The following is a 12,256-nucleotide window of genomic DNA, read 5'->3' as shown; positions in this document are numbered from 1 at the left end:
ATTAAAATACGACGCATATATAAAATTATAATAGAAAACAAACGCGAATTATAGATTCAAAATGGGCTTTAAAAAATCAATTAAACCAATTTTTGAGTTAGAAAAAAACTTGCGTTTGAGAGACAAACTTATTCTTGGTGACATGGATTTTGTTTCAGTAGAATTTTAATTCGAATCTTAGCGAGACAGTTGAATAATAAAGATATACTCTAATAGTTAGTCGAGGGCATTTACGAGTTTCAGTCTATTAGTTTAATATAAGTATTAGAAATAATGAGTCGTAAAAAAGTTCTTTTTATTCTGCCTTTGATATATGTATGATTTAAAAATCACGATTTAAAAGGCACTGATTCAGTTTGGAGTTGCTGTGTTTATCCAGCATTCGACGCCACCTCTTGGTCAGAGAACATACGAAGAAGCAACGGTCATTGTTCAGCAACTTGGCATACTGATGTTAACAATCAGTAGGATGTCTTCATGGTAGATGGCAATACTGATGAAGTTGAGTCTCTTTACCAACATACGTTCTAAAGTTAATTCACTGATCAGTCAGGCACTGCGCTGGTATCGTTAATGACAATCATCATTTGAGATTTTATCTTTGTCGTTGATATCATCAATCAGATTTTTACTAACGTCGGTAACTGAATGTACAGTCTCTATTATAAAAATCACGTACTTTCTCTGTTTCATAGAAATCAAATAGTAAGTTGAATGTGTTAAAAAACTTGTCATATCATGACATAAATAAATTTATACATTGGTCAGTTACATTATTATTTAGTTATGATAATAATGTGTATATTTTAAGATTTTAATTAGTCATTTTAGAGGAAATTTGATATAAATTTGCTAAAAATTGTATATTTATTTATATAATATCGAGTGAACACACTGAATTTTCTACTAGATACTTCTAGTCGCGTGTCTTTTCTTTTCTCTTTCAGTAACTGTACGAACTTATACTATCAATAGAAAATGAGTGTAAAAACGCACTCAATTATTCTATATTATTCAATCCTAAACTTGGCAAAACTAAAGAAGCGATTTTAACTCGATATACATATACAATTGTGATAAAAGCTATTAACCCTTAAAGGCTACATTTCAAGTCTCAACCACTTGAGGCTACACTGTCGTCCGTATATGGACCTCGCAACTTTGATCGCGTATAACTCTGGATCTAATCAACTAAATTTAAAAAAATTATATATTAAATAGGGTAGAAAAGATTGAAGAATATAATAGAATTTAAAAAATTGCTTATTATTAATATTAAATTGTTCAAAAACATCAATTTTTGAAGATGTACACGCGAAATTACACTTTTATGAATAGGTCCATATATGGATCTCCTAGTGGTCTTTAAGGATTAAAAAATTGGTTTTACAATTACAAAAAAATTCTTTTTAACGCTATTTAAAAAAGTAAAATATTAAATTATAATAAATTACATCGATTTTGAGAATTAAAAGCCTCATTTCGAATCTCTAAGTTAGAAATTAGGCTATTAAAAGATAGGAAAGTTTTGCAAACTACTGCCAAGCTGAGGGACTCATCGTCCTAAAATCCGAAGGTAATGAAAACGAATACTGTCCCGTTTGGAATTTATCGTGTCGCAATAAATCGACACCCTCTTCGTCAATCTCTTAGCAGAATCTAAGCGTTTCCGTTTAAAATGCTACGAAATCGTTTTGCTCTTGAGAGGAACCGATTCGGCGCCGTCTTCCACCGTCATGCCGTTCTCTTTCGTGTGGCTGCCGGACGGATTGTTCCAGCTTTGTAACTCGCCGGTGCCGAAAACGGCGAATGTCACTGCGCCGGTGAAGTAGACGGCCGCCAGGATCCAGAAGATGATGCTCCACTGCGTGTAGGTCTGATTGTGGTACGTGATGTTGCCGACCATGAAGCTGCTGAGGAAACCGCCTATCGAGCTGAAGGTGTTGGCGATGCCGAATATGGTCCCGGAGAAATTGGGCGCGATGTCGAGACCGTTTCCGAGATAACCGGCAGTTATGCCGCCGTTTATCGTTAAAGCGACGGTGAACACGGCGACCGACGCCGCGCGATCGCAACCGTAGTACGCTTGCATCACCATGAGCATGCTGGGTGTTAGCACAGCTAGAAGAAAAATCGAAGTTTCTGTATTAGCCGAAAAGATTAAAATTTTCTATTTATAACAGTCAAATACTTTATCAACACGTTGACTGTTATGATCACGAATATTTGGCGCATGATTGAAATTTTTACAAACCATTACAAAAAATAAATGCCATCTAATATAATATTTTAAATGGCATATTCAGCTATGCAACAATTTAACATACAATATCTAGTATAAGAATATGGTCTTATTTAATCATTATATATTTATGATAATGAAAATTTTACTGTAAGACACGTAGAATTTGGTGTTAAAATGTATATATCTAAAAAGATTTTATACAGTATTAAAACAATTATTAGTTACAAAATCTGATTTTATCGTCCAAGTAGACAAGAGGCATAAAAAAAAGAGAGAACGTTTGCGAACGTTTTACTCACCAAACGTCGTAAAAATTTTACGTATTGCCGTCACCGATAACTTGTTATTGCGGAGCAGGTAATCGGCTAAGATGGACATCGATAAGGCAAAAATGTACTTGCCTAAGTAAGGTAACGAGGATAACAGGCCGTTCTGTAAATATCATTCTTATCAGCGTGTGTTCCATTAATAAATATCATTTCTATTGAATACAGTATATCGATCAGTGAAACAACGATGACATGAAAAAGGTTTTATCCAGTAATATAATCAACGATATATACCTCTTTAATATTGAAGTGCAAGATGTACTTCATATAAGTCGGAAGCTGATTAACAATGGTATGGTAACCGAAGACGCTACACGCGTGCGTTATCACGATAGCCCAAACGGGTCCTGAGGTGATAAGTGCGCGCCATGGTATGGGCAGATGCTGCAGTTAAAGTATTGTATTATTAAAGTATCTTAAACATTGTTTAAGATATCTCGCAGAAAAGGAAATAAAACGAGATATTTCTAACCGGGACTAATAAATAGATTTGTCACAATTTATATTGTTATTTGGTCCTTCTTAGAAGATAAAAATAGATGAAGGTAAAATAATGAAAAGAAAAAACTAAAATAGAATAAAATGTGCACTCCGGGACTAGAATGGATGCTCTCTACTATCACAACCTTGGTGGTGGTCGTCGTTCCAATCGCGCTCTCGATAAAGTGCCGCTCCTCCGCACTGATGCGCGGATGCTGCGACGGTGAGTCGAACACCAGCCAGAACCACGCCACGCTCCAGATAATCCCGATCACGCCAGTCACGTAGAATACCGACTCCCAGCCGAGCGAGGCGATAAGGAATCCGCACATCAGCATAGTTATCGCGGCGCCGAGCGACGAGGCTGCAAGTTTAACGATGCAAAAGTTTACGGCGGCGCGGCGATTGACGCAACCGCGCATCTCTGTCGCGCGACCATAAAACGGCCGCGTCTATCTCGTGTATATACGTTTCGCAGTTTCTTAAGGCCCCAAGAACGAGGGCGGGCAGACGATTATGGCATCGATTGGCCTGGATTTCGCGATCGCGTGGCGAATTAGATCATGATCATTTACCCATCATGTGAGAGACGAACTTGCTACGCTCCGTCGGTGGAATCCATCGAGCAGTCATTGGCTGGATGGCAGGCCAGGTGGCACCCTGATTTACGAGACGAATCAATTTTGAGAGATTGTTGTCAGTAATGATTGCGTGATCGTTTGCAGTCACGTGAAACTCGATCGATGAGCGTAATTTGATTACGTGCAGAGAGAGAGAGAGAGAGAGAGAGAAAAAAAGAGAGATGCTCGATAGATTCAGATGTCAGATTTTTCACCTGTTAGATCGTTTCTCACGAGGCGGACGCGCACATTTATTTTAATTATGATGATGCCTAGATAAGATAACGACATACCAGCATAAATCCCAGTACGACTCTTAATGCGACGACCATGGTGTAGCCCAAGCTGGCTGCCAGTGGTGTCAGCAGAGTGACGAAGCTTGACGCCATCATACTGTAGCCAAAGACCCGTTTGGTGCCAATTATCTCGGCAAGTCGGCCACCGGGAAACTCCGTGCAGATGTAACCCCAGAAGAAGCTGCCAAGAATCATATTCACCTCATATTCGTTCCACGGATACTTGGTCTGGGCTCGTTCTTCCTGAGATTGAAAATCGAGGATTTCGTGAAAGAAAAATTGAACGAAGAAAACAAAAAGATCGCTTAATTCCAATCAACGAAAATACGAATTCGAGTGAATCGGAAAAAGATAGTTCTAATATAATCGACCAGAGCAAAACAATCTTTCAGTTCCGATTAATCTCGCAGTTCCGATTAAACATCGTATCGATGTTGCCATTTAAATGAAATCTCGCTCGCGCGATGTGTTCGCCATGGGCGATTGCTGAGGTCATTCACCGTGCAAGTTCGGCTTTACGCGAGTTTCAACGAACCCGGTGCCAGTGTGGGAGCGCCGCGAGCGTGCTGTCGTTGTTCAACTCGTTGACTCTATTAACGTCGACGCCGATCGCCGGGGTCCTGGTGTCGCCGATCGGGGTGAAGTCGTTCATCATCGTCGCCTGGGCACCGCACTCATCCGGCACCAACGTCGATCCGTTGGAATGCGAATGTTGACCGCTGCTATTGCTCGATATGACCATCGAAACGATCGCTATCGTTAGATTCATGCGTAGCATGTAGTTTAACATGAAGCCGAGAATCACCATGATATTCAGTACCTGACTGCATGATAGACGATCTGGAAAAACATTTGCGGTCATTCGTTTTGCGGTCGTGGTGCGGCTCGAAATCGACCGCAAGCATTTAGTCGATGCATTAAACTGATGCATAGTAATGGTCGATTTTAATGTTTTTTATTTATTTCTTATTACAAATTGCAAAATAAGATATTTATATTTCTGATAACATGATATAAAATATAAATATATTATTTTAATTATATATCTATATATATATGTAGAGAAGAGGAAGAAAAAAATATTTAAAATAAAATTGATTATTATTTTAAATTATAGATACTAATTATTCTTAAAATTATTGGCTCTGAAAATTAATATTTTTAAAAAATACTGACATAAAATAATCATAGAAAAGAACAGTTATTATATTAATATAATAATTTGTTCCAGGATTGTTTGCTTTACGATTTTTTTCTGTAGTTCGATATACTTTCTAAATCTAAATAAATATCTTGTTCAAAATTTTAAATATTTTTAATGATTTGTGGAAATCCAGAAAAGACTATTTGATTTCCGTCTTATATGCACGAGTAACGTTAGTTTTATTTACTGTATGAAAATTATTTTGTCTTCCAGGATTTCTTTTACACATTTCAACAGTGTATGTCGCAAAACAGGACGTACTTATCTATGTCATACGTCTCACAAGTGCTGTAAACAATTTTTACGTAACGTCAGCACGCAATACACGTGACTACGTATAGTTTCGGTCCATTATCGATCTCGGTGCTATTGTACACAACTGCGATTCATCTCGAGGTCATCATTGGGGATCCCGGAGGTCCCAACACGCGAGATCACGCTTTCTCTCGGTCGTATCATCGGACACCGCGTTATCACACACAAAATCCCCGAATTATCATGCAACTACGCAAATGTCTACAATTTGCAGCGCAAATCAAAGGCGGAATGGATTAATTAAAAGCGCGTCGCGCGATTGTGCCAATTCACGACTCGGCCGATCGCGTCTGTTTCGCTTTAATGAGTCGTCGTATACCTAGGTGATATTGAACCTCTCCGGTCACATGAGTGTCGCCCGACGGTTTCCTCGTTCTTTGGCAGGTCGCCGAAGTTATTTCAGGAATGGCGCAAACGGGCCAATTATTTTCCCTTTCCTTTTCTGCATCGTTCGCGCGAACATTTCGCGATTTCGCAAATCGCGGACACGTGCGCGTGTCGAGGTATGAAAGTTCCAGGTTTCGCGGGACGTTACGTCAATGTGCCGAACGAGTTGTAGGTAGAAGAAAGAAGCTTTGCGGGGCGAAGACGCGGGGCAAAAGCCTCGCACTTAATCGCAGAGCGCAAACAGGCGCACCTCTCGTCCCCGATATTAATAGTCAGCATTAGGTCGCCTTGCATCGTCCGCTTTGCATGCACTACGTGATCGTATCCGTAAAGCCACGACTGGTTACTTTGCTTATCGCGAATTTGCGTTCGAGGTTATCGCGGTAGCATTCGATGTTACTGCATGTATACACAATGTGTGAATCATGCTTACAAGTATCAAATTCCAGTCCGTATAGAATCTGGTGACAAATCCCCTTAGTCGATTTTTTTCCACGCTGGAAACACGAATTGAAACAAAAAGCAATGTGTGCGTAAGCAACTTTAAAATAATTATTGAAAATTAATTAAGGTCATTGCACGTAACAAAGTTTTAGTCATAATTGTAAGGCCGCAAGAAAATAGACCAATCACAGTCGATTATTCTCCTTGAGCTCGAAGAATAATCGAGTGTGATTGATCTATTTTTTTCGCGGCCTTACGATTGTGACTAAAACTTTGTTACGTGCAATGGCCTTTATTGGAAACGAAGCTTATTTTCTGCAATTTAAATAAACAGCAAAGAGATAGACCGTAGGCAAGTTGATTTCATACATGGACTTTACTTCAGAATTTTATTTGATTTATCTACGAGGAATAACAGATTGCTAAAAATGTACTACGATGGGGTGAAGCCAGCGGTTCTTACGTCAATTTACTCTGTCTAATCGTTCTCGTCTTTGACGCATTTAGTTGTTACAACAGAGAAGCGCGTGTCGAGAGACAAATAAGTTTGTGCCCCGTTGCGCAATCGCAACGTACGTGTCTGCCTTCGACTATGAAAGTCATCAATACGCGGGATTAGAATTTCCTGAAAAGGTAAGTAGCCTCGTCGTTGCGACAAAAAGTCGGTGGACAATTTGCAAGTTAAACATTCTTCGACGCAAACCTATGTCAGCGATTGCCGATCTAAAGTCGTGTTCTAACCACGGTATCTGACGTAACTAAAACCGTGAGTAAGGTCATATGAAATTGCAGGCAGGTGCATTCTTATCGCGAGGAAGTAATACTCTTATTTCGACACATTTGAGCGGTTTCGTGCGTTAAAGCCGCTTCCGTATTTTCTGGCTTCTGTATTTTGCGTATAAATCGCTCAACTTTAATTAGCAGATTAATGCTGGTTTCCCGACTGATAAAAGATGTGGAAAATAAATGTAATTGGCCTAAAACACATTTTGTACAATGATAAATAAGATACTTCTTTTTTAAATCTATATTTAACATAAAGGTAATTTTATTACACATTGTTTAAATTTTACTTTCAATTTTATTTACACACAACTTTTCTTAAAGATTTATTTGTGATTTTATTTATTATGCGCTAACGCGTAATAAAACTCCGACATTAACTTTGCTTTCCCAATCAACGCTGCTCCTTTTTGAATGAGGAAATTTAATTTGCGTCAATGAATTATATTGTCTCACTTTCTCTCTCTCTCTCTCTCTCTCTCTCTCTCTCTCTCTCTCTCTCTTTCTCTTTCTCTCTCTCTTTCTCCGTGTTTCCACGTCACATGAAGAAACGGCAAAACTGGCGATAATGAACTGGCAATAATGAAATTAATTAAGAACGATCACTTTCTTATTTTCACTTTAATCGATTTGTGTGCCCACTGACATCCTCATTCTATTTATATTACATAAAGTTTTTCTTTGATCTAAAATTTGCCAAATTGACATTGTAGCGTTACAGTTATACGCACTATTTGATATTTTACCATCGTACTTTTCATTTTAACATATCAGCCATATATACGTTATCCGCGCATGTAGGATTGCTTTGGGGAGGACGAGATCCCCGTGGATGCAATTTGGACGATTGGAGAGGAGTGCCTATTTAAAAGCTCAATCTGACCGATATAATAATGACATTCGTGAATCGAGAGCCACGTGTGTCGTGCTACCCACTTAACCGCTATTGCGATCATTACGCTCCCCGATCATGCGGCAATGGAACTTGGTACTTTAAATGCGGGGAATATATCGTGTTTCTAGTATTTGAAATTTGTCGACTTTGAACGTCTGCTGATAATAGCGACGTATTATGATAATAAAAACATGCGATTCAGTTCGAGTCTGATGTCAAAGCGAAAAATTTCGATCGATAAGCGAGACAGGGAGATTGCAATATGTGGAAGATAAATAAATCGACGAAGAGAGAGATTACATGAGGTCAATTATAGTTCAACATAATTTACTCAATTTACAGACTTCATCGATCTTAATATCTATTAAGATCTAATTTTAATGAATATATTCTGCCGCATTATATATATATATTAAATTAATCAAAGTGACGTCGAATATTGATATTACAAGAAATGATAATTTATCTTTGAATTGAGTTGAAGATAGATAAAGATAGAATTTTCTAAAATGTTAATTGTTTTAATTAATTAATAATAAAATAAATAATTCCATGTCAATGTTATTCAATCAACTGAAGTCATTCAATAGAATATATAAATTCATATATACAATATATACAATATTTATATATACAAATTTATTAAATAAAATATATATATATTCAATATTATTCATTTTCAAAAGACAGTAGCGTTTTCTCTTCTGCTACTAATCAGCAGTCTACGTTGGTCATAAATTTATATAAAACATATTAATGTCAATTACACATTGTTTCATGTTAGAGTGTAGCAGGGTCAGCCTGACCAATACTCGGCGCCTTTAATTACGATTTTTATGGCTGCTTTTATACTTGATTACCAAGCCGATTTCACTTGAGTGCAGGGTTATATCGTAGATGACCTCGATAACGTGACACCGGTTTTAATAGTCTTGGAAAACTTGGTAACATGATCCGATATGATCGGTGTACAGTGACCTTTATTCCCGAAAATAGCGGATCTTTTTCAATTAATTTTATACAAAATGTAATTAAGGTATACCTAAATCAAAACCGAGTCTGCTCAATAAAAATATTAAGACATTAATAAGTCGTGTAATAAGATGTACAAAATACACATTAACGCAATTATTTACATATAAACGTTAAACACTTCCGCCTTTCCCTTCATATACCCGTTCTATAAAAAATTAACACAGGGTAACGCATAAAATATCATACGATTTTTTTGTATAAATGATTGATAAAATTGCAAACCATACATATATAAATCTTACATTATAAAATTGTGAAAAATTAATAGATAAATGTTTGCAACGTGATCTTTGCTCTGTCTCACGATCTCGTGGAAACGCATTCTCATATTGAGATGCATGACATTTTGTGCGCCATTGTTTGTGTCGTACATCACAGAGGCTATTACGACCTTCACCCAGAACTCTGTGCACGTTTTCCCGTATAGGTTATTTATAGCGCTTTCGTCGTTTCGCGAAGGCTCAAAATAGTATACCTGCTTTTCTTAAAGTCGAGTTTGATGACTTGCAGCTTCGACAGTCGGAAGCACCGGATTCAGGTCAAGACGCGAGTTTAACGATGCAGACGGCATTATTATCTATGAGATTCATCGCTATACGCATTCATCGCTATACGCAGTCTAATTGGCCAAAGATTAGAGGCTTGTACGTCGCGTCGCGTGGACTATAAGCGTTGAACTATCAATACGCGACCGTTTTCTATCGAACGTCATGAGCGAGTGTTGATGATACATGTTAACTCTATAGGAATGTAGAGGTGAGGGTTCGGGGCAAACCGGGCAAACGGCGATTGCGAATTTTCAATCGCGATAAACTATGGTCATATTTTATATAAACTTCATTCAAAGAGATCATAGATTACCCGAACAATCATTTCCTTTATACATATGTATTAAGTGTACCGAGCCTCTCTAATGCGCTCTAATACCTTTTCTCTTGTACTCTACAACTTTACCTTATTAATTCTATCTCATATAATATTTATATCTTTAGACAAAGTTAACATTATTCATTTCAGTATAAATATATAGAATTTATTTGTATTTATTGTTTTCAATCATTCTTTAAAACTCTATTGTCTTTAGGTTGACTCTTATTTTATATATGATTTACCTTTTTATACGTATATAGAGTTAATAAGATAGAAAAAATAATATAGTAACATGCATATATGTTTTTTGATAATAAATAATATAATTATATATTATAATAATATATAATAATATGTATAATATATATAATATATATCTATATATATATAAATATAAATAATATATAATATATATATAAATAATAATATATATATGAAGTTGATGCTTTTATCAACTTTAATTCACCGTCGACTGGTCGAATTATGCGTCGGCATCTTGACGAATCATCATCCCTTCCCGTAATAAAGAATACATTAACGTCCAAGCGGAAGCCGCGTTCGTTGCCGTCCGTCACGAGACACGCATGCAATTCAAGCTTGTCCACACATGAATCCGTTCATTTTCTTTCAAGAAAGTTATGCGCCCGCATAAGAGTTTTTTCAGGAACATAATAATTATTTTTGAAGAAACGTAACACGATATTAGAAATTGAATTTAAGTCATTTTCTGATTTGTGTCTAGAAGAGGACGAAATAATCTTTCAATAATACTTCATAATCTATTACGAAGTAATTTTTATCCATATTCACATCGATTACAACGATAATCAATAATTTTTAAATTATTAAATTCAATTTTATAATGTTATTCGTTTGAAATCGGAAAGCCGAACGCGATGCGAAAAAGATACGAGATGTGTAAAACAAACATATCACTTGAACTAATTATGACTTCGTGTTGGAACATCATGCTAATGGTGAAAAATCTAATAAAACCAATTATGGAATCTTTTGTCACTTCTGCGAATTCAAACATCCAATAAGTATGGTATCACATATCACACGTTTAGAATACATGTTTAAGATCACATGTTTAGAAATATAACACTAATAATGTACTATAAAACAAAAGCACTTCAATAAATAAATTTCCGTCATACAATACTCAAGAAATTTTGACCTTATAAATGTGCAACTTGCTAAAAACTCTTTTTACATTCTGACACAACGAGATATGTATTCAAACTTTTAACGGTATATTAAATCAAGATAAGCAAGGTATTAGGTTAAAATAAATATTACTGCTTCAGCTATTTTATTAATTGTAAAGACTTACGCTTCCTTTTTTTTTCGCGCTAATCATATTTACTACAAATAATAATTGTGCAAATGTTCAATGATATTTACGATAACATAACATTAATTTCTTTTCACTATATAATTTTTTTATATTTACTTTGTAAATATAACAGACATGCTTTAATACATCTTTCACATTTTTCGTTTGCTAATCACTTATTTTGTTAAAATGATCTGTGGGAAAATGATCTTAAAGGACTTAAAGAGATAACAAATTATTCATCCCTCTAACCCCTTGTCAACCACTGCGACTTACCTAGCACGCTGCGATTGGATGCCATGTCACCGGTGATGATTTCCCACCGGCTTTCCGGTCTTTCTGTTTCTCAATTTCAGCGCACTTGTTAAAAAATCGGATTTAATTTAGAAATAATAATAAAAAGTTTGTTTATTATATTTCTACACGAATATAAACTTATATTCTTCCAATTGAATTGAAAATTTTCACGTGTAAACCATCATGTCACTCGAACGATTCTTGATACGAGAAAGAGCATTCAACCCCTCTTAGAGATGTGAAGAGCTTGGAAGAGCTTGCTTTTCGTCTACGAACGCCTTTGCTAGCGTTGCAACTGGCTCGTTCGCTCGCCGCGCTTTGACTGTGCTCTGCTCTAAACGCTCTGCCAAAAATCTCAGCTGCAAATTGCGGCGCTGGCTGTTCGGAAGACGAAAGGCGAAGAGACGGCGAAGAAGAGGCCCGTCAACAGCGTCAGTCGTTGCGACACCGACGTCTTCCGCGGGCTGCGTCGTTCTCCCGCTTCGCGTTTCGCTTCGTTCCGTCGTAACGTTCCTCGTCGTGTCGTAACGAAGGCTGCATGAAACGACGAGGTAGTAGAGGCAGAGGGAAAGAGAGAGAGAAAGAGGGGCACGACCACGCACGTCACGAACGTCCGCGGTTGTGTACAATGACGTGCTTTGTTCGCCGCGCGCCAACGAGAAGATAAATGCGCCCTATCAAATGAACGGACGGTTTTTCCTACCCCCCGTGTCTGCC

At 37.0% G+C, this 12,256-nt stretch overlaps 1 protein-coding gene across 2 annotated transcripts; it reads right to left on the bottom strand.

The window, feature by feature from the left end:
• Nucleotides 1–844: 844 nt before the first annotated feature.
• Nucleotides 845–12,061, bottom strand: LOC112459971 (putative inorganic phosphate cotransporter). Of its 2 annotated transcripts, none has more exons than XM_025024356.1 (8): nt 11,519–12,061; nt 4,506–4,810; nt 3,968–4,213; nt 3,630–3,714; nt 3,201–3,418; nt 2,809–2,958; nt 2,545–2,677; nt 845–2,121 (listed from the first exon to the last, which is right to left on the bottom strand). In XM_025024356.1, the coding sequence occupies exons 1-8, from the start codon at nt 11,541–11,543 to the stop codon at nt 1,682–1,684; spliced, it is 1,602 nt and encodes a 533-aa protein (XP_024880124.1). In that variant the 5' UTR covers nt 11,544–12,061; the 3' UTR covers nt 845–1,681. The 2 variants fall into 2 exon arrangements, with proteins under 2 accessions (XP_024880124.1, XP_024880125.1); XM_025024357.1 differs by lacking the exon at nt 11,519–12,061 and adding an exon at nt 9,509–10,048.
• Between the last annotated feature and the right edge of the window lie 195 nt (nt 12,062–12,256).

The sequence above is a fragment of the Temnothorax curvispinosus genome, unplaced genomic scaffold (genome assembly GCF_003070985.1).
Source record: "Temnothorax curvispinosus isolate PA1 unplaced genomic scaffold, ASM307098v1 QBEX01010277.1, whole genome shotgun sequence".
Lineage (NCBI taxonomy): Eukaryota > Metazoa > Arthropoda > Insecta > Hymenoptera > Formicidae > Temnothorax > Temnothorax curvispinosus.
Note: the sequence above shows the minus strand (reverse complement) of the source record. Positions and strands in the feature narration are given on the sequence as shown.